Genomic DNA, 23,821 nt, shown 5'->3' on the forward strand with positions numbered 1-23,821 from the left:
ACATGTTATCGACCACAAGTTAGGATGTTGTTAAAACTTCCCGCAGGAAGCAAAATCACATTTATCGCGGGCAAAAAGGTTATTCTGATAAATTTTTGGAACGGTGGTTAAACGCCAGTAATGTAAAAGATCACCTTCATCTAAAAAATAAGCAATGGTATCTATGTAACTTTATTCAAAATCTACATTTTTAACTGTATTTAGTGGCAATATAACAAAATCAAACAACAATGACAAGAATCACTTTTTGCCCTCATGATCCCTGACATGATGAAATGACCGTTCTTCACCACACTAAAACCTAAATTACTCCCCATAAAAATCAACAAACCCTATAAATTCACTCAAAATAATCCTTATAACAACTCTTTAAAAAAAACAGGGGGGACGCAGTAGGCGGGTTGGCGCCATAATGAGTGTTGTGGCGCAGCCGAGGGTGACCTGGTGCCATAATGCCGCTGCAGGTACAAGGAGGCCTCATGCAGGTCAGTGTGGCGCTTGGGGATCCCCTTGAGCGTGGTGGGCGTGGTGTGGGCGGGACGGGGAAGCGGTGTGGGCGGGGGCGGCGGGCGTGGCGGAGTGGTGGTGGCAGTGGCTGTGGTGGTGGTGGTCAGCCTGGCCCCCGTGCCCTTAGCTTCACTGCCTCTCCTCTGGCTCTCTGTGGCTCTGTGATCTCTCCCCCCCGGCATTAGTGTGCCCCTGCAGCCCCCGCCATGTATGCCTTGCAGGTACCTGGGGACGTGTGTGTGTGTGTGTATGTATGTGTTGAACCTCTTGTGTGTTTGTGTCGGCTCGTGTGTGTCTCTGTGTGTGTGTGTGTGTGTGTGCGTGTTATCCTCACGTTGCAGGTTACGGTGATCACTGCAAGTCTTAGCTAATGATGCAATGTCGAAACTCGATGAAATACAAATGGACACTTAAATCTGATGAAAACCACCTCGCTTGTGAGCTTCATCTTGTGGACACTAACAGTTTCTCTCGAGGTGCTCACAAGTGCTTGTTTCCACACCATTCCCTAAGCACAAGTGGAAGGAAGAGATTTGTTGGTTGATGTGTCACAGGAAACTGACTGTCATAAGGGTTGGTTAGGCTGGGTCACTGCTACCTTGCTGTGACCAGAATGCTGTGACAGGTTGTGGGGTTTGGGGGGGTGGGTGAGGTCAAGCTGGTGTGTTGGTGATGGTTGAGTGAGTGTTTTGGGTGTTTGGCTGCTGGGAAAGTCTTTGTCTCAGTAATGTGTCTCTTAAGTCTTTTGTCACATGTCCTCAAGGTTTTGTTAGGGTTTGTGTTTTATCGTTAACGTGGTAGCTTACTTTCAGCCATTGTGGGGTTCGTCGCTGAGTGTATTTCCCTCTGTATTTTGACTTATGGAGAATGACTACATTGAAAACTTGGACACATTCTTGTGTTTTAGCATGTATTGAGAATAACCACATAAAAACATCATTGATTTCTTGTAATTTTAGTATGAAAGCAGTCACATTAAAAACTGTCAGAAATGTCTTGTTTTGCCCCAAGGTCACCTCGCTAACACACTTTGTAGCCTGGCGGATTTTTTTTTGAGAAGTGACTGAATTTTCAAGGCAAGCTAGAATTAAAAACATGCTCACTCCAGGGACAGCTTTGCCTTCCCTGTAGTTCTTGAGACTTGCACTACTTGGCGTGTGTGTCTTTCTGTGCTGATTTAGATAACTAACATGCTTCAGTATTGGCCATTTTATAGAGTACAGATTTTCATACCTTAACTCATTGTAATTAATCCGTCTCAGTGTTATAAATTGTAATAGATGCACCGAATCTAGTGCATCTCATACTGGACACACCTAATGTAAGTGTTGTAACCTTGTAATGAATATCCATAATTTGTCAATATGTTATAACCTCAAGATGGACACCCTTTGTTTAAATGTTATAATCCAGTAACAGACACTCCTCCCACCAAGACATCATAATATGTAAGCTGAGACTGATGCATCCTTAGCTGGTGAGCCTTAAAACTCTTCCTGTCATTTCAGCAATTTGTGACAACTTCCAATATGATCAGCTTAACACATAAAAGCACATGGGAAAGTAGTTGACTGAGGAGGCCCTTGAGGGATGGTACACATGCACAGGAATTTTGCGAACGTCAGTCAGGGTTCAGATCTCCTGCCTTACTCATGGATGTTTCTCATGACTGCACTTTAGTTGTTTGTGTTAGGAGAGTAATTTCATATTTCTTGGCTGTACTGAACAGTGTATATGTATAAAGATGCCAGAATGAATCAGGAATAAAGAAAGGAAAGTAATGTGTGCTTAAGTTTACTCATCTTTATACTAGGCCAGTAACTCCACACACACACACACACACACACACACACACACACACACACACACACACACACACACACACACACACACACACACACACACACTTCCTCTGGCTTCACAAGCCAGAGGACTGGGGTTTGATTCCCGGCCGGGTGGAGATATTTGGGTGTGTCTCCTTTCACCTGTAGTCCCTGTTCACCTAACAGTGAGTAGGTACGGGATGTAAATCGAGGAGTTGTGACCTTGTTGTCCTGGTGTGTGGTGTGTGCCTGGTCTCAGGCCTATCCGAAGATTGGAAATAATGAGCTCTGAGCTCGTTCCGTAGGGTAACGTCTGGCTGTCTCGTCAGAGACTACAGCAGATCAAACAGTGAATTACATAAGGCCTTGGTGGAAAGGGACAGTACTGAGGATCTGATAAGTTACACAGTTGATGCTTCTTCTTCACATTGGCCATCAGTGTGGCAAGGCAGGCCTGAAGGGTTGTGTGGAATCCTTGTGTAGCAGTAGGTTGTGGTTTTGTTGGTAAAGTTGCATTGCTGAGTGGCTTGTTGAGGTGCTAATGTGTGGCCATTCCTTGCTGTATCTGGCAGTTGCTACCTTCCTTGTTTTTGCCTTTGGGCAACACACCTGCAGTTTGTCTTCTACATCAGAAGAATTAATCTTAACATGTCTCTTCCTGTCATTGTTATCCTTTCTGTGGACAATTTACAATTTCAGCCAGTTAAGGAATATCTGATGCACCATTATGTTTTTTAATGATTTGTAAAGTGGGTCATTCAGTTTTAGGCTCAATTAAATTGAAAAATCTAGTTTATTTTTCCTCAATTGTGGATACACGTTGACATTTATTTATTCACTATGTTTATTATATGTTTTCACAATTTATGAGTTTTATTTGCAAACATTTGAAACTGTAACTCCTTCATTAATTGTAACTCACTAGTACTTGTATTCCTGCCTAAATGGTGAAGATGCCTTTCCTGTCCTTCCCTAGTGAACCCACCACGACCAACACTGCCTCACTGCTAGCCAGTAATTACCATTGTGACTCATGAAGTGAAGCTGTGCACTCTGTGGCTCTAAATCTCAGTGTTGTAAGGCTGCAGACATCCACAAGTATTCATGGTGTACAAGTTTGCTGTCAGTTAGTAGTTCATTGTTCAAATTTGATAATCACATCAAAGTCAGGAAGGACCATGATAAAGAGGTGCCAGTCACTGAGTTAATGGAGAGGCAAAGGATGATGAGCCAAGCATGGGTGCCTCTAGTTAATGAAGTATGGTGTTCATTGATTATAAAAGTAGTGCATTGAATAGCTGTGTTATGATGCATAATTCTACATATGCTGTTGTAATTCTAGATAGCCTAACAATGGTACAGGGTGTGTCAGGGCAGGAAAGAGATCACATGTCGTGTTTCACAGTGGAAACATAATGCAGGCATTGGTGGATGGAGCTTCTGTGCTTTTTGCGTTTGGTCATTCATCAACAGCAGAGTGAATGAAGATGAATGCCATTGATCTTTGATGTTCACCTGGAATGGTGTTTGTGTAGCATGAGCCTGAAAGTGTTTATCCTGTGTTTCAGAACAATGTGGAGCCGATGGTCATTGACATGGCTGTGGAGGAGAATGACAACACAGAGGAGGAGCCGGTGATAGTGGAGAGCACATCACTGGTGGGTGCTGCCTCTGTGACTCGTGATGCTGACATTGTTTGCTACTTTATCATATAGAGTTCAGTAACATGCATTGATTTCCTGTGTGCTGCTTATCTCCTTTCCTTCCTGAATGTGTTGTAGCAAATGTTCTCCTTGGCAGGACTTGGAGACCTATGCCAACTGTTACACGGGTCTTGCCAAGCTCCAGCGACTCATCTTCATCGCCGATCGGTGTCCACAGCTACGAGTCGAGGCGCTGCGCATGGCCATCTTCTATGTGCAGACAACCTACAATGTCAACCTTTACACACAGCTGCACAGAAAGCTGCAGGAAGCAGTCAGGTATTGTCTTGTAACTTTTGAATGTATTGACCTAAATAATTATTTTCACAGTTTTCACTGAGTTTGTTGCTGTGTAAGGACTCTGTGAAATATTAGAATCCTGTACTTTAACATCTAAAAGATTTTGATTGCTGTTACTGTCTCTGATTCAATATGGTTTTCTTAAAATGGAATATGAATGACTGTATGATATGAGAAAGCTCAGTGATGCACTTTTGGCTTAACCTCTTCAATACTGGGATTTTTTTACGACAAGTTTTAGGTATGATTAGACAATTTTATTTACATTAGGAAGGGTTTATGTGGGTCAGAAGATTAATGCACAAAATCTTCACCACTTTAATCTGCACGTAAGTTTCTGAAGCTGTGTAAAATCGCCAATTAATAATCAGAATGAATTTGAAAACACATCATGGTACTAAAGAAGTTAAGAACCATTTTTTATGGCAAGTTCTGGAATTACCTCCTAAATGAAAGTGTGTGTGTGTGTGTGTGTGTGTGTGTGTGTGTGTGTGCATATATCACAATTTAAATAAATCTAAAAATGCAGAGCACCTTCCATCCCAAGCATTCTGGGTAAAGAATTCTGAAACTATATCCAATTTTTTGCTTGACTGAGGTTTCACTCATTGTCTGATATAAACTTTGAGCATAACACTGAATACTTCACTTAGTGTTTGTCCTTCCTGTCTTGCCAATCATTAGGTGTGACAACCAGAAGCAAAAGTAATGAGTCTCTCTTGTCTATGTTCCAGTGGGGCCATTGCTGGCAACCCCAGCCTGCCAGACATTGCTGGGGGAGGTGGTGTGGCGGCCAACTTCCCCGCCTTGGACATGCAGTGGGTGGAGTCTCGTGCCAAAAAAGCCGCACTAAAATTGGAAAAGCTTGACACTGATCTAAAAAATTCTAAGGTAAAAGCTATTTCTTGATGTGGCTCAAAGAAAAGTGTGCTGATTATTATTAAGTGATTTTTATGTGTAAGTTAATGAAAGAGTCTACTGTTTATTTTTATTTTTAAAGGTTCATTTCATGTATAGAATTTCTGTTGGAGAGAGAGAGAGAGAGAGAGAGAGAGAGAGAGAGAGAGGTATGCATAACTTTCAGCATGACCACTTTGCATCACATACTCAAGCCTGACACAAATCCTGACACCATCGCCTGTGAAGCTGAAACACTTGCTGGGTTGTGACGTGAACATGGATGCATGGAAAACAATGATGATGATGTTGAATGTTTGCCAGACAAAAAATTCATGTGGGCAATTTTATGTGGATTTAATTCCTAAAGGATGGGGATATTTCTCGCAGACATCCCTCCCAGCTGGAATGATTTTGAGAATTCTGCAAAAATAGGTAATTGTACACCACCAATGTTTCAGTTTTACACTGACTGATTAATGAAAACATAGTAGCATCACACTTATCAGTCCTTCCTCTTCAGTCTGCTGCAAACCAGACCTCTCTAGGTGATGTGGTGTGATTGTGAAGTGATGAAATATATTAACTTTTTGCCATTTCTCAGCCTGTGTTCTTTGCCATTTCTCAGCCTGTGTTCAGATTAGCTGGGATGGCCTAAGCCTTCTTTATCTGCTTTCCTCAGTATATCTGAGTCACTCACTTGCATGAATGCCTAAACCCATAACTCTGCAGACACATAGTATTGTTGTCTGTCACTTACAACTCAAGAACAAAATAATTGTCATGGCTGGTAGGAAGTACCTGAATGAAACACTGTCTACTTGTGTTCTATTGTGTCTTGGATGAAACCACTTTCAAGATTGGATAGAGTAAGTTCTAACTCTCTCCCTACAGTATTTTCAGTAAGAGACTGTTTTGTAGCAGACTTGCCCTTGTGTGGAGTGGAAGTCACTGGCCACTTATTGAGGATTAACAGGAGAAGGAATGATAATTTTCCCCTGTAATCATTACTGTGGTTCACAGGACACTGAGGCACAGAAAGAGACATCATTGTGGGGGAAGGATGTTTGAAGGCCAAATAATTCTCATTGTAGATTTAGCCTGCAAAATGTAGGCCAACTATAGATGCCACCCTGCCTCTATGTTGCATCAACTATAGATGCCACCTGGCCTTCAGGGATTAAAAAGCAGATGCCTTCCTTGCTTCGGTCTGAATGGGTTATCGGATGCTGGTTTGGTCAGGTTTTCAGTTTATATGCAGCTCTTTATGGCTGAGGTTGAGTCTGTCATCACCAGCTTAACAATGTCACACGTGTTGTATGTTTTCCTTCCTTGTCAAGAGATAAACCCATGAGGATAGTGCTGTGTTGTGAATTTTTATTATGGTCTCATCAGGCATAGCTTAGTCCTGTCACAGAAGTCATAATCGTTATTGTATTAAAAGAGTTGCTACTTATAACTGCTTGAATAACGTGTGCATAGGAGGTGAAAACATAAAGAAAAGCAAGTTCATTCTCAATGTCAAAATGTATATCTGTTCAAGTTATTGCAGATTATATAACATTGATTGATATGTGCTGAGTGGTAATATTAGTAAGTAAACTGTTGTTTGTATTGCATACTTTATATAATCTGTTTTCCTGTTTTCTCTAGGTGAACAGTATCAAGGAATCCATTCGGCGAGGCCACGATGACCTTGGTGATCACTACTTGGACTGTGGGGACCTCTCAAATGCTCTCAAGTGTTACTCTCGTGCCAGAGATTATTGCACCTCCTTTAAACATATTATCAATATGTGTCTTAATGTTATAAAGGTAAGATTCCTCAGCAGGGGAATATCCTGAACCTTTACTATATCCCATCATCATGCAAGCACAATAGAAGTGTTAGTAATATCATGGAATTAGCTTGGTGTTTGTTGCTGGCCCTGCTGTAGATGTACTGTATGTGGCCAGCTATGTGATACTGAAGCTCTTGGGGTGTAGCACAGTATTCCACAAGATTGTTCCCCTTTACCGAGAGCTAACAGAGAAAAGAGTATTAATAATTTGTGTATGAGTGTTTGGTGGTTTGTGTGGGATTGCCTGCCTGATGTGTAGACAGAGGATCTTCACAGTCATTTTTAGAAAGTTACACAGTTATTTGTTATGAGATTTGTCACAATGGTTTCTTGCTGCAGGTCTCAATCTACCTAAACAACTGGTCCCACGTCCTGAGTTACGTAAGCAAGGCGCAAGCAACCCCTGAAGTAGCAGAAACCAGGGTGAGAGGAAACTACTTTTGTCATCTGAAGTCTGATCTGTACATGTATATTGCAGTGGTGTGTATCAATTGTGTAGCAGAGAAGGCAGGCTGTATTGAACACCTAAGTTAATTGTGGGTTTTTATTCTGACAGCCGAGCAATAACAAAGACCAGTCAGCCATAATCCAGACCAAGTTAACCTGTGCCTCAGGATTAGCACAACTAGCAACAAGAAAGTATAAGGTAAGATATTAGTTACTTTACTCATCATTTGTGCATTGAGATTTTTAAGCATTTTGGAAAAGATTAGTCTCTCTCTCTCTCTCTCTCTCTCTCTCTCTCTCTCTCTCTCTCTCTCTCTCTCTCTCTCTCTCTCTCTCTCTCTCTCTCTCTCTCTCTCTCCAGCCAGCAAATTATAAACATGCCTGGGTTTATGCATCTTTAGGAAGGCTTTCTGTTTACAATAGTACCTTGCTCAGAACACATTTTCAAGTCCTTTAGTTCATTAGGTCTTGATTGGCTCATTGGAACCATCTTTGTGGGTTCCATTGATTTGCAGCACCTTTCTTAGAGCCACAGTATACATCTTATTTTGTTTATTTGGACTCTCCATTGTGCTTCACTCTGACATGCCTCATCATTCACCCTTGGTCATTCTTTCCACATGTCAGAGCCAACATGATGTGCTTGCCCTTCTGGATTTTGCTCCTGTTGGTTCATCTTTCATAGTATTAACACTGTACATGTGCCGCTTAAGTCAGTCCCTGATGCTGCCTTTTCTCACACAGCCTGCAGCTAAGAGTTTTCTTGCGGCGCAACTTGATGCCTGTGATTTCCCAGACCTTTTGTCCACCTCCAACGTTGCCATGTATGGAGGACTCTGCGCACTAGCCACATTCTCACGCCAGGAGCTACAGAAACTTGTAATCTCTAGCAGGTCAGTGATGCGCCTCTTTATTGCTCTTCACTTAGAATATTATGTTGGTTTTGGATATTAACTGTAGTGCACCAGTACAAACAGAAAATGTGTATTCTAAATAGAAGATTATTACTCAGTCTTTTTATTTGCAGAAGACAGTGTAGTGTCGACCAGGGTAATTTGGACCAGGTTTTGACAAACTTTGATACTGTTCCCACATTTATTAAGATAAACTTACAAAAATTTTATGGAAACATAAGCAAGTTATTGCCTTTAAATCACTAAAAAAAAAAAAAAAAAATAAAATGAAATAATTCATAGCAGATTCTTCAGGTTTGAAGTAATAAGTGTGGTTCACAGTTATAAAAAAAAATGGGGTAATGTAAACCCCCACCGAGGTAAACTGAACCACCCATGGGGTAATTTGAACCACCCTTTATAAATGCAAAATATATATATATATATATATATATATATATATATATATATATATATATATATATATATATATATATATATATATATAAATGGATATAATTCCTCGAAAAAAAAAAGTTTTATTTCATAAACATTGAGCCTTTCACATTCAAAATAACAAAATCAATGGCAAGAAACAGTGTAGAACAAAAAACTGTTACTCATAGACTACATAGCCTACTCATTTACTTGGCTACTTTAGCCAATGTTTTGGTGTAACACTTGAAGTTATTGTATTCAGTAAGAAGATTATTTATTCTGAATGTGAAAGGTACTTTTATAAGGTCCCTATGAAGTGATACATAAGCATATAATAAGCAGATTATATGCATATATATTACTAATGGGCACTCTAGCAGACGAAAGAGGATCAGCTGAGTAAAAACAGGGTATAGGCTCAGGGTGTCAAAAGACTGGTCACGTTAATTTTCCTTCCCACTCTGCAGGCTAGCGAGCAACAGGGAGCTGATTTTTTGTATAAAAATACTGCTCATTGGTTTCCACATTCATTTTTCTATAGATTATTGAGCTCGCTATCGCTCGCTAGCCTGTAGAGAGTGTGAGCGGACAATTCCTAGCTTTTGAAGTCCTTTATAGGCTTATAGTCTTCATTAAAATTTCCTAAATTACCCTAATTATCCTAATAATCATTATTGGGTATATAATGAGTCTAAGCAATCCCCTTTATAAGCCAAAGATGGCACAGGGCAAAATATTAATGCATATTCTCAAAATATAAACAATTGCGCACTTAAAACTACCGGTTTGATTTCCCTCGGCCGCATTTTCCTTACTGGGGTAAATTGAACCAAAAAGTGAGCGTTAATTGTGAGAAAACGAAGCTAAATAAAGTATTGCTGATGAAATCATGTTAAAGTAGAGGTAAAACACTCTATAATCATCAATTTGGAAGAGGATAGTTAGCCGCGTCTGACCACCACAACAAAGTTCGCCAAAACCGCTGATTTGGTAAACAAACTTTGCCGCACTTTTTTTTTTTGGCTACGATTCAGTGCTTTCAGTCATATAATTGTAATTTCTTTCCTGTATCAATTTTTTTTTTTATCAAACCTGCACAAGAAATGTGAAAATAGTTACTTTCTATCGTGAAATGCTCAAAACTTCAAAAAGAAATTTATATATGAATTTATTGTAAATAAGAATGAGCGGTCCAAATTGTACCGGTTCGTTGGAAGGTTCGATTTTCCCCGGTCGACACTACATATGTAAAAGTGCTCACTGCAATATTGTGATAATACTTTGTTACAAAGTTATTGATATCATTTATTTTGATTGTTGTCACATTCGTAGAGTTGTGGTTGTATATGATTTAGCAAAGTGAATTAGAGGAGTTCTGGAAAAATGGGGTGATTTTATGTATACATTATTTTGAAATGTTTCCTTTCAGTTCCTTCAAACTGTTCTTGGAAGTGGAACCTCAGTTACGAGACATAATTTTTAAGTTCTACGAGTCGAAGTATGCCTCCTGCTTGAAGCTATTAGATGAATTAAAGGTAAGGAAATGTATTACTGTTTGTCACTATTTTGCCCATCTTTGTATTTGTGTTATGGTCCACCACTGTTACCATGGTGTGTATTTGTCTTGTTTGACTTGGGGCTGTGATTTGTTTTATTGGCTGTGTACTTTTCTATGTGCTGTTTAGTGTATGTACAGTATCCGCAAAAAGTATAGAGCGCCCCTCCCGCTCAAAGGAAAAAAAACACAAACATAATGAGAATGTTATGAAAATAAGCAACACTAATGTTTTAGTATTTGGTCATCTGTTCTTTAGCTTTAATGACCATTTTAGCATTGAATCAGATAGGTTTCTGAAGTAATCCAGCTCCATTTCTGTGGTCCACATTTTCAAGATATCGTGGGAGAGCCGCGGTACAGATGATGTGTTGCAGGTTGAGAGCCGATTTTTCATATAATTCCAACAATTCTCAATTGGATTTAAGTCAAGAGAGTTACCTGGCCACTCAATAAGCTCAACATTATGATCAGACAATCATTTCATCACTTTTTTTGCCTTGTGACATGGTGCATTATCCTACAAAAAATAATCACATCCATGAATTTCATAAAAAGGCAACATATGGTCATCTAGCACTTTGATATAATTGTCAGCTCTCATTGTCACGTTTTTCGGAAGGAAAAACAACCCTGCACGACCCGCTGTACCACTAAATGAACCCCACACCATCACACTGTCAGGATGGTTCACTGTTTTGCAGGTGTACTGAGGAGAGCAACAATTGGAATTCTTGGGACGTCTGATCTTCCTTGGCCGTGGTCTTACACATTTGAAGGTACTTTTGTCACTGAAAAGTACCTTCCTCCACTGTTCAGCAGTCCAGTCTTTGTATTTTCGTGCAAATGCAAGTCTTTTCTTCACCATTGATGGTGTGAGGAGTGGTTTGGCAGGCAGGCTTGTACGTGGGTAGGCCAAGCTCTTTCTGCAATCGATGTTGTATGGTTCGTTCTGACACTCCTTGCAGCAAAGTCGGATGGCTTCTTTTGAGTTCACCTGCTGTAATCTCTGGATTATTGAGTGTTTCACATCGTAGGATGTTGTCAGTACACTTTGAGGTCTTTCTAGGCCTTCCAGGGACAGGTTTTCGAGGTGGTACGACATTGGGTGGGAGACCACGAGAGGTAGCGACCAGACATCGGATGGTGCTCTCACCCCGCCCTGTATGTCTTGAAATTACTTTCGTCGACACATTTTCAGTCTTCCAGGCCAAAATACGAGCCTTTTTCTCTCCACTAAAGTTAGTAGGAGCCATCAGGATGAATGTCTCCTAAAACTGCAGCGCCACAAAGCGTAACAATGAAAATATGGGGTAGAAGGCAGGAGGAAAATGTAACATAAACTCCCTCCATAAGAGCTCAATGAGCACTGAGGCGGGAAAACACAAGCTGAGTGCGCTGCCAGATAGCCAGCTGAGTTGCCAAATGTGAAATTATAATAACCACATGCCTGACAGCGGCGGAAAACGCAACAAGTTCAGAGCGCTTTTTAGCATCAATTTCAATGGGGAGCGCTCTATACTTTTTGCGGATACTGTATTTGGCTAATTACCATCTGTCATTTCATGGAAAGTTTCATGGTGTGGAATTTCTTCTGACTTACATTTTGAAGACGTGAGCTTCTTATCTGAAATCTTCCTTGCTATACATAGATCTGTGTTGCATAGAGCTATGATGTTCATTTCACACTGTCTGTCTATTCTGTTATGATCTTACCTCTAATGAGATGAATTTTAATGGTTAATTCCCTTGCAGGATGTTCTGATGCTAGACATGTACTTGGCACCACACCTCAACACACTCTACACTCGCATTAGAAACCGTGCTCTTATTCAGTACTTCAGGTGAGTGTTACCATCGCAACGCATCTACACTCGTACTGTTTCTCTCTCGTAAATTGATTGTTTCATAGCATATGTTTGTGTGTGTGTGTGTGTTTGTTTGATCTGCTGCAGTCTCTGATGAGACAGCCAGACGTTACCCTACGGAGCGAGCTCAGAGCTCATTATTTCCAATCTTTGGATAGGCATGAGACCAGGCACACATCACACACTGGGACAACAAGGTCACAACTCCTCGATTTACATCCCGTACCTACTCACTGCTAGGTGAACAGGGGCTACACATGAAAGAAGACACACCCAAATATCTCCACCCGGCCGGGGAATCGAACCCCGGTCCTCTGGCTTGTGAAGCCAGCGCTCTAACCACTGAGCTACCGGACGTGTGTATGTGTGTTTCACTGTTTGATCTGCTGCAGTCTCTGACGAGACAGCCAGACGTTACCCTATGGAACGAGCTCAGAGCTCGTTATTTCCGATCTTCGGATAGGACTGAGACCAGGCACACACCACACACCGGGACAACAAGGTCACAACTCCTCGATTTACATCCCGTACCTACTCACTGCTAGGTGAACAGGGGCTACACGTAAAGAAGACACACCCAAATATCTCCACCTGGCCGGGGAATCGAACCCCGGTTGTCTGGCTTGTGAAGCCAGCGCTCTAACCACTGAGCTACCGTGTGTGTGTGTGTGTGTGTGTGTGTGTGTGTGTGTGTGTGTGTGTGTGTGTGTGTGTGTGTGTGTGTTCTTGATACTGCCTAGTTTGTTGCTGAGTTTCTTTAGGGTTAATAGAAAGGAAGAAATTTCATCCTTGTTTTTTACCAGTTTTGCAGGTATTTAGATTGAGGTGTAGTGAAAGTTAAGAACGTCATTTATTAATTTATTTATTTTTATTTATTTATTTTTTCATGGAACTGTTTTGAACATAAGAACACAAGAGTATAATGAAAGCTGCAAAAAGCAGTTGTCACCAGGCCTACTTGTGACAGTCCCTATATGAAACATACCTAGCTACCTATTTTTAGTCATCCATAATTTTTAACATTTTTTTTTTTACTTGCCTAACCTAACGTACCAACCTGATTAGTGTCGACCGAGGTAATTTGGACCAAGTTTTGACAAACTTTGATACTGTTCCCACATTTATTAAGATAAACTTACAAAATATTTAAGAAAACATAAGCAAGTTATTGCCTTTAAATCACTAACAAAAAAAAAAAAAAAAATCATTCATAGCAGATTCTTCAGGTTTGAAGTAATAAGTGTAGTTCACAGTTATAAAAAAATGGGGTAATGTGAACCCCCCCTCCACCAGGGTAAATTGAACCACCCATGGGGTAATTTGAACCAACCTTTATAAATGCAAAAAAAAAAATAAAAAATATATATATATATATATATATATATATATATATATATATATATATATATATATATATATATATATATATATATATATATATATATATATATATATATATATATATATATATATATATATATCAAATAATTCCTCAAAAAAAAAAAGTTTTATTTCATAAACATTGAGCCTTTCACATTCAAAATAACAAAATCAATGGCAAGAAACAGTGTAGAACAAAAAACTGTTACTCATAGACTACATAGCCTACTCATTTACTTGGCTACTTTAGCCAATGTTTTGGTGTAACACTTGAAGTTATTGTATTCAGTAAGAAGATTATTTATTCTGAATGTGAAAGGTACTTTTATAAGGTCCCTATGAAGTGATACATAAGCATATAATAAGCAGATTATATGCATATATATTACTAATGGGCACTCTAGCAGACGAAAGAGGATCAGCTGAGTAAAAACAGGGTATAGGCTCAGGGTGTCAAAAGACTGGTCACGTTAATTTTCCTTCCCACTCTGCAGGCTAGCGAGCAACAGGGAGCTGATTTTTTGTATAAAAATACTGCTCATTGGTTTCCACATTCATTTTTCTATAGATTATTGAGCTCGCTATCGCTCGCTAGCCTGTAGAGAGTGTGAGCGGACAATTCCTAGCTTTTGAAGTCCTTTATAGGCTTATAGTCTTCATTAAAATTTCCTAAATTACCCTAATTATCCTAATAATCATTATTGGGTATATAATGAGTCTAAGCAATCCCTTTATAAGCCAAAGATGGCACAGGGCAAAATATTAATGCATATTCTCAAAATATAAACAATTGCGCACTAAAAACTACCGGTTCGATTTCTCCCGGCTGCATTTTCCTTACCTGGGTAAATTAAACCAAAAAGTGAGCGTTAATTGTGAGAAAACGAAGCTAAATAAAGCATTGCTGATGAAATCATGTTAAAGTAGAGGTAAAACACACTATAATCATCAATTTGGAAGAGGATAGTTAGCCGCGTCTGACCGCCACAACAAAGTTTGCCGAAACCGCTGATTTGGTAAACAAACTGCCGCACATTTTTTTTTGGCTACGATTCAGTGCTTTCAGTCATATAATTGTAATTTCTTTCCTGTATCGATTTTTTTTTTTTTATCAAACCTGCACAAGAAATGTGAAAATAGTTACTTTCTATCGTGAAATGCTCAAAACTTCAAAAAGAAATATATATATGAATTTATTGTAAATAAGAATGAGGCGGTCCGAATTGTACCGGTTCGTTGGACGGTCCGATTTTCCCCGGTCGACACTACTGGTTCTATTCTATTCATCCATCACTATTTGAGCATCAGTTCCTTCCTATCTCTTTCTTGAACCTGTTATCTCTTGTTCTATCATGATTACAGAATTATTTGAAGCTTGAACCTGTTATCTCTTGTTCTATCATGATTACTGATTCTGAGATTTGGTTTACATCCCATTTATTATAACCACAATAACATGTAGACTGCTATCAAGTGCCCTCTTAACCTGTGTCTCTCTAAGGAATATAAATTTGATTACCTCAGTCTTGTTTTGTAACAAATACCCCTCATCCTCTGTATCCTTTTAGTCATTCTCCTTTGTAATGATTCCTATATACCTTAATCCTTCCTGTAATATGGTGCCCAGAACAGCACAGCATAGTTTTGATGAGATCTGACCAGTGCCAAATATAACTTTGATATTACTTGAAGTACAGTAAACATGTCCCACAATCATAACCGGCCTAGTATTACAGCAATGCCTGGTTCATTATAGAAATTTCTTATGAAACCTTTGTTGCATGATTTACGATCTTGTTTTGGTGGAAAGATGTTGAAATAAGTGACTTAATTTTCCACTGAGCAAATATATTCAGATATGTTTTCTGATAAATAGGCTTCACTCTACCACTTGTCAAATTACCTGCTTCTTGTTTTAAGTATTGTTATATATACAATGAGCATTGTTGAATGGAATAGGATCACTGAGGTGGTGACTATAGCTATGTGACATTAACTCTGGTCTGTCTCCATCTTTAAGGAGTAAGATAGAAACAATAATTTTCACTTGAGGGATTTGTCCTTGATATTCAAACATACATAGAGAATGTGTACTTGCCACCTGCCCCACTTATCACCTGCTGCTTCTTAGTCAGTGTTAGGGCCTTGTCTGTGCTACTGGTGTGGGATTGCCAGCCTTATATATAGATAGAATTGTCATAGAGTAATATGTATTATGCATTTAAGAACTCAAATTATGTCATTCATTCAATTTAGTGATGAGCAAAGCAGTACAAGTTTATAGTGTCTTGATTGATTTTGTAATGTATTCAGTTATTCATTTGTAGTGAATTGCTTTGAAAAACATGCTTTCTTTGCAGCCCATACATGAGTGCTGATTTAGAGAAGATGGCAGCTGCTTTCAACACTACTATATCTGCTCTAGAAGATGAATTAATGGCCTTAATTCTAGATGGACAAATTCAGGCTCGGATAGACTCCCATAATAAGGTAAGAAATACAGTCTGGGTGTGAGTGAATGTGTTTTTGTATTTTGAATCTGCTAAGAATGGTTCGACGAAGGACTCTGTGTATGTGCTAGTGTGTTGAATATTGAAATTGGTGAAGGAAAATGAGTATGGGCGTTATTTTATTTAAGAAAAATTATATAGAAGTGGGTTAGTCTCTTAAGAAATTCCCTGTTATACTATATCTTGTCTGTGTTTATTCTCTTCACTTTATATTCTACCTGTAGGCAGACCTGTCCATCCTTGCCCATATCCTCATTCTTCAAATAGTGATGGAGATTGCAGGTGTAGCTTTGGTTTGCTCCTTAGAGGTGGCAGTGTTTCTGTGTACAAGTGGCACCTGGCACTGAGCTTAGTTCAGTCATGGTGAAGTCTAATGTTGGGCATCATTCAGAGATGTTTGGATGGTGACTGGCAGCTGTTAGGAAATCATCTCCCCATAATGTCCCCACTTTGCATAATTTTGTGGGTTGCCTAGGCATTTCAAGTGACTGTAACAATGTAATATGTGGTAAAGAATTCCTGTCAACCTACTCATGGTGAGCCAGGCTGTGGGTGGCTGTGTTGGGAGTTGTCTGCCGGTGTGAATAAGTACTGGCTTTGGTTCTGTGACATTTAAGGTATCTCAACTCAACCAACCATTAGACACTGGTTCTTTGCAAATATTTTTGTTATTTTGGCTTACTGTCATTGTCATGAATCTCAGCTCTTTTGACTGATTCAAGGCAGTGATACCTGTGTTGGCACCATGATGCACCAGTAGCATAGATGATGAAGTCTACATAGGCATCACATTGAGTGATTCTGTATTTTCTCTTGGTTCTATCTACAGACCCTATTTAGTTTCTTTGAGGTTCTGTTGTTCCTCCCACCATCCTGTCCCCGCCGATCACATCAATGAGCGACACCACGTCCCACCCTCTGCCCAGAATGAAAAGTCTCATTGGCATAGCTTGTATCACAGTTCTCTCTGCTGCCTATGGTCACTGCCTTGTCCTCCCTCTCTCCTATTCATCTCCTTATTCCATACCTCTACACCAAGGTGGGAGACAGTGTGGGAGTACTGTTCCCACTCCTGAATTCTCTCTCTCTCTCTCTCTCTCTCTCTCTCTCTCTCTCTCTCTCTCTCTCTCTCTCTCTCTCTCTCTCTCTCTCTCTCTCTCTCTCTCTCTCTCTCTCTCTCTCTCTCTCTCTCTCTCTCTCTCTCTCTCTCTCTCTCTCTCTCTCTCTCTCTCCAACATTTGGTCCAATCAGATGATGAGGTCAGGTGTGGCAAAGATTGGTGGTATATTGTAGTCCAGTAGGTATAAACCAGTTGTGGTGTAGAGCTCAGTGTGGAGAGATCTGTGTATATGTATAGTGCAGGGGTTTTGAATCTGGGCTTTGTGAAGCCCTTGGGGTTCACAAGATTTCCATGGATACTTAGATGGCTGATCTAATATTATCCTTTGCAGTACCATTGCATGTTGAATTAGTGTTAGTCATTAAATTAACATTATGTTCGATATCAGATTACTGGGGGTTCAGATAGATGGTCTTATAACTCAGGGGGCTCTTAATGAGAAAAATATTGAGAACCCCTGGTTTAGTGAATGTGGTGCCCTTTTTTGGGCTTTCCTTTTCCGTAGGGAATGTAAGTAAATATACTGTATATTCTGTCTTACAAAAGGTGCCTTGAAGTGTATTCATATTATAATGTGGATTGTAGTGTGTTTGATGAGTAGGTGCAGGTTGTGCTTTGTCCGTCTAATTGACAGCTTTCCTGCAGATCCTGTATGCCAAGGCTGTGGAGGAGAGAAGCATGACCTTTGAGCGGTCGTTGGAGATGGGCCGGGAACACATCATGAGGGTGAAGGGTCTCATACTCCGCTCAGCACTCATAAAGAACCAAATCCATGTCAAGAGTCCTCCCAGGGAAGGGGGTGGGGGGGGAGGGCAAGGTGGTGGGGATGTCACCATGGCAGCTAGTAACAGTTCTGCTGCCACTCCAAGAAACTAGTTGCAAGTGACCAGTGCCCAGGCTGTGTTGAGACTAGACCTGTGCAGAGTTCTGGCTCTGTTGGTCCACAGGCAGACTTGCCACCAGACAAGACTTAAACAGTTAATATTGCTCACTTGAGTTATACAGATACATTGCTGCTTGTCATTTACTTCCTGTGTAATTTGACAAAGCATATGTGTACAGGAGAGCTTTCACTTGTGAACACTATGCAGGGGTTCTATGACACTCTTGCCATGATATCGATCACGACAGTAGATCACATCAAAGTGTGCATAGCTTACTTCCACGCTGCTGGTGATTGCTGATGAACACCAGCAAGTGAACCTCAGGAGGTCTGTGAACTATGTATCTCTATTTACTTGGTGTTTATCATACCATGTATAGCAATGATTTTTTCTTTTCTCCCAAACCCAGGAACAAGCAGAAGAGTATTTCAGTTGGGGTGTTTGATGATGCTGGGATGTAACTTGAATGAAAAGAGGCATGAGGGAGTTCAAATTGTGTATGAAATGAACCTGGATGGTTTTCTGTTAGACCAAGCTGAACAACATGGAGGATGTTCTTAGTAAGTGTAAAAAAGGTAAATTTGTGATTGGCTGAAGAAATGCTTTACTCTTCCATCTGCAGAATCATTGACAGGAGCAGTTGTTAACTGACTGTCTTATTTCTCTGATGAGGTTGGCCACAGCAGAAGAGCCTCTGTGTGTCTGTCCAAGTGCTCCCTTCTTGCATGCTCAAACTTGTGGCCTCTACTTGCTCGCCTTTCATAGATAACCTTTATTTTCTTTCAACCTTTATTTGATTTCTTTACCCTCCTAGTGGTCTTTGTTTCTATTAGTATATTCACTTTCATTTACAAACACTTACAAGTTCTTTTCTCTATCCTTTCAGTATGACCATATCTCAATGCTATTGTTTGTTCCTCATTGCTTATATCTTATAATCAACATTAAACTCTGTGTTGCTTATCCATAGTTTTTCCTCACACTGACAATTATATTTTCTCTTCAGCCACTTATGATTTACCACTTTACACTTAACCAAACATTTCCTCACTGTGCAGTTAAGCCTCCTTTCACTGTTGACTTACATACATACATATGTACATTAAAACACCCCAGTGCAATTTTATTTCTGATTGTTTGTTGGTTTGTAAGAAGTTGGAGATTACTGGGGAAGGGTTCACAACTCTCTTCTGCCCTTGTCCATTTTGGTCACCTTTAACAAGCCACAGGTAACACTAGCCTTGGTAGTTCTCTTTATGGCCACTTCTCTCACCTTGGGAGTGACAGTAAAGTGAATAACAGAGACTAGTTGCACGACAGAGCAGTGGGTGGTGGGTTGCCACGTCCCAGTGCCAGTCGGAATAGTACTTCACTCAAATTTGTAAACATGTGATTTGCAGGAAATTCTCATTCCATTGAAGTTTTGTGAAATGAGTGTACAGGTGCTTAGATTAAACAGTATACCAATGGGAGAAGATAAATATTGAGTTCCATTATCAATAGTTATTATTATATTAACATTGAAATTTTGATATTGAAGAAAAGTATTTAAAGTTTATGGAAAGTACCAAAGATTTTATAGATACAATACATTTGCAAAACCAGCCTGCAGATCAATGAAAACTTGAAAGCAACAAAGGACAGGTCATGCATGACACTAATAGACATCAGCTTGTCCTGCTGTCCAATCTACCAGCGATGGCATGATGTAGCAGTGCAGCCCAGACTGTGATTGTACCCAAATGGTCACACTCACCTAAAAAATGTGGACAAATCTGCAAATCTTATTTATGAACTGCCATTGAAGTTTACTCTTCCCCAAACCCCAAAGCATCTCATTGTTGTTTTGTAACTTCACAGGGATTTCCCTTTGCCAGGATTTGTTAGAGAGGATGAAGTCATGACCTGCCTTGCTCTAGGCATTATCATCTTGCTAAAGAATTTCCATAGAATGAATTAGAGATGAAAAATGACATAAATGAGTTGAAGCTGGTGTTTTAGCACAGTTGTCAGCACCTTGTCATTTAATCTGGCAGGCAAGGATTGATGGGAAACTGGGCAATAGTTTCTTCTTTCCAGCATGTGTACATTATCTTTCCTTGTCACCCTGTTAGGAAGGAAGGGACATGTTTGAGAAACTTCATTTACTTCTCTGTTTATCTTTGATCCATGGCTGAGGCAGTGAGTTGGTGTTAATTAATCTTGATGGAGTGCACAAGGAGGTTATGAAATGCTCTCTTTGGGAATCTACTCGTAATGGAGTTTGACAGTGGGATGAGTAATGAAGGCTTTATCTTGTTGGGAATGAAAGTTGGGGACTCATTTAGGGTTCTCTGGCATAATTTGAATTAATCTGCCACTTATTCTTTGTTGTCCAACCTTCTTTCACTATTCCTGTAGAGAAGAAGGCAGGGAAGTCAGAGTATGTGTGGTGGGTAGAGAGAACTTATTGATGCAGCTTACACAAACACATCACAAGGCCAAGTCACTTCAGGGTTCTGATGTCAAGGGTCCTGTGTTATTGAAGTGTTTATTGCTGAACATTATTCCTTGGATATGGATTTCCCAAGTAGTCAATCTGTGGAAAATAATTTTCATAAAGTATGATGACTGAGGAATTTACCTGGCTTGTGTTCACATTCTTTTATCTGATGCATCTCTCTTTCCAGCGATGGCTATTTGGCATAAAGAAATTTGGTAATTTGAAGATCCCACTAACTGTAGCCCTGTGAAATCTTTAGGAGCTGAGCTTCAGGAGTCATTGCTACTGCAGTATTGTGCTTTAGAGAGAGATGAGGACTGTGGGATTGTGTTTATATCAGATTTGTAGGGCAGTATGTTTGACATTCATTAGTTTAGGTTTTGTGCTTCCATTTCTGCATCTTTAGTGTGTGTTGGCTTCATTCCCAATGCTCACATGTGTGTTGCTGGTCTCACTTATTTATTTATTTTTTATATATTTATTATTTTTTTTTTTAGCAAACTCCCAAAGGTTTTTCATAATTATTATATGACTTGCAGCTGTTCTGCAGTTCCTTGTGGTTAGTTCTGATGATACACATTCCAATTTCTCTCTCTCTCTCTCTCTCTCTCTCTCTCTCTCTCTCTCTCTCTCTCTCTCTCTCTCTCTCTCTCTCTCTCTCTCTCTCTCTCTCTCTCTCTCTCTCTCTCTCTCTCTCTCTCTCTCTCTCTCTCTCTCTCTGTTATACTATTTCCTTGTTAATAGTTCTGTACTTAATGTCAGTTTCTCTCATTAATTCTATTAGTGACTTGCTTCAAACTTTACTTCCTCTGCCACTTGCAACCCAATGTGATTTTGGCAGGACTCCTTGGCCTCACCTTTCACCATTATCTCTTCAGTGGCTTGTCTCCTGCTGCATTCTTATTTGCCTTTTTGTGGTCATGATGTGGAGGAGTTGTTTTACTGCCTCAGATTTGCTTGACATATATTCCTCCATGTTGTTTATTCCTGGTGACAAGTTTTATTTTTGCTGGATCACTGGTTGTTTGATTTATTCTTTATGCCACTCAAAAGCTACACCACTGCCTCTGTCCTGTTCCCTGTTTGAGCTTCCTGATGGTGGTGATGAGGTGTTGCTAAAGGACTTGTGAGAAGATTGTCTTTTTCTTCCATTAAGTAATTTTTCATTTGGTTTTGAATAAGTTTCCAGTCAAGTCTGTTCCATACATTACTTCATCTGGAACCAATATATCTTATAACTTCTCTTTTCATTAATTTGAGCAACAGCTTTGTTGGTGTAGAGAAGAATTCTTGACCATGAAATCATGCCTTGCCTTTAGACACCAGTGTTTGCTACAAGGTGGTGGTGTTCTTCCTCAGCTTGGAACATGGTTCTGCCAACTAGCTTTTGCTTCCCAAGGATGTCACGTCTACCTTGTCTCTAAACACTGTAAGGTGTCTTTTTCAAGTAATCTTGGAGCAAAGCCTTCAATCAAGATGTAAAGATTGCCAAGGTTTCAGAAACATTTGTTCATTCTTCATAACAAATGAGGCGCTGGAGAACATCACTCAAGTGGTTGATGGAGGGAGTTTTCTGAAGGTTAGTTCCATTATAATTTTACCCATGAAGAACACAGCCTCAGTGGATTCCTGTCCTGCATCGAAGAACTGAGTAGCTTGTTGTGGCCAGTTACTAGGATGTATAGTCTTTTCCTTGAGGAATACCATTCATAACCTAAGACTTCACATGTGCACTCTTTTCCTGTTGGTGTGCCAGCAACTCAAACTGCATAAATGAAAATCCAAGTGCTCACATAACTACATTGCACCTTCCGGACTGATCAAAAGTTCTCAAAATCAGTAATTATGCAGATATTGTTTCCCGAGTACATTTTGAAGTGAGTTTGGTGTCAGTAGAAAATACTCTTGCAAATCACTGAGGTAGGCATTTTATACATATTTTTATCAATTTTTGTGTGTTGTGTTTTGTGATCATGTTTGAAATTTGTTGGTGGCAGTAGAGAAGAGTTGTCGGGTCGGCTTTGTGTCAGTGACAAGATGTGTGGGTCACAAGTGCTGCTGTCGCATTGCTGCTATATTGTGGATACCCTTGAATTCAGCTAGAACATTTTCCCCAGCTGTAATCTTTCTATTTATTATATTTTTTCTCTTGTGCACAGACCAAGCCACTAGTCTACATAACTACTTTTAAGTTAGCAATTTGATCGTTGAAATAACCGGAGGTATGCAGGAGATACAGGGTTGTCAGTTTTTGTTGATTGTTATTGTATTATAATGTGCAGCAGTTGTGTAAATTGAATAGACTAACATATTTGACAAGGTTAATATTTGCAGCATATATGATAATTCACTGGATGATGAAAAGTTATATGAAGCAAAACTGCTGTGTGCATTGCTCCTAAAATATTATCACAACTATACTGTATGCAAGTGGCAACCATATTTAGCATAACATTGTAATCTCATATACTACTTCAAACAATGAATTGTTGTTCACTGTAGTCAGGTTGGAATATATCTTTAAATTCACTTCATATCTGGAGTTGAAAATTTAAAGGGAGAAATACACAGTATAATCTTGAGGCTCCAGAACCAGCACTGCTTGAGGCTTGCCACCACTGTATGTTGAGAAGATCAGTACCTCCTCTCCGTGTGATTGTAAATTACCCTAGGAGTTCACTCTTCACTTTTAACCTTGAGCAGATTAATGTGCTCACCAGTTGTCAGCAAATAAAGTGCTTCTTTTCATAGTAAGGATTGAGCAGACCTTGCTGTGGATTCTGATGATGTTTGGAGTGGCTGGGAGTAATGGTGATTTTCTATTGAGAATAGTAAAATAACACATCCAAGTGAGTTTCTCTTAACCTAGGGCAACTGCCACACAAATAGATACAGATTATTATCATCATTTTTGTCATTAATTAGGACACATGTAACAAAAAGATATGTTGTTGAGCTTACCAGAAGCAGTGAGATCAAAGGTGACGAGATGTAAGTCGCGTAACATTCCCAACAAAGGTGTACGGGAAACCTGCCATCCATGCCGTGGTGCCATGAACAGCCAGCCGCCTTGCATGGAGCTGTGGTTACCCTGGAGTCCGAGGGAGACTACATCAGAAGGAAAGGTTTATATTCCTATTTTCAGAAGGGAAGACCACTAATTTAGCACCTCA

The 23,821-nt window shown here is 39.8% G+C and overlaps 1 protein-coding gene across 3 annotated transcripts; it reads left to right on the plus strand.

Annotated features, from left to right (window-relative positions):
* Positions 1-362: 362 nt before the first annotated feature.
* LOC123505499 (COP9 signalosome complex subunit 1-like) lies at positions 363-23,497 on the plus strand. Of its 3 annotated transcripts, none has more exons than XM_045256838.1 (12): positions 363-485; positions 3,899-3,988; positions 4,131-4,312; positions 5,068-5,224; positions 6,884-7,045; positions 7,411-7,494; positions 7,628-7,717; positions 8,263-8,411; positions 10,279-10,384; positions 12,160-12,248; positions 16,013-16,142; positions 17,928-23,497. In XM_045256838.1, the coding sequence occupies exons 1-12, from the start codon at positions 453-455 to the stop codon at positions 18,156-18,158; spliced, it is 1,503 nt and encodes a 500-aa protein (XP_045112773.1). In that variant the 5' UTR covers positions 363-452; the 3' UTR covers positions 18,159-23,497. The 3 variants fall into 3 exon arrangements, with proteins under 3 accessions (XP_045112773.1, XP_045112774.1, XP_045112775.1); XM_045256839.1 differs by lacking the exon at positions 363-485 and adding an exon at positions 568-728; XM_045256840.1 differs by lacking the exon at positions 363-485 and adding an exon at positions 574-715.
* Positions 23,498-23,821: the final 324 nt, after the last annotated feature.

This window comes from Portunus trituberculatus, chromosome 18 (assembly GCF_017591435.1).
Source record: "Portunus trituberculatus isolate SZX2019 chromosome 18, ASM1759143v1, whole genome shotgun sequence".
Classification (NCBI taxonomy): Eukaryota; Metazoa; Arthropoda; class Malacostraca; order Decapoda; family Portunidae; genus Portunus; species Portunus trituberculatus.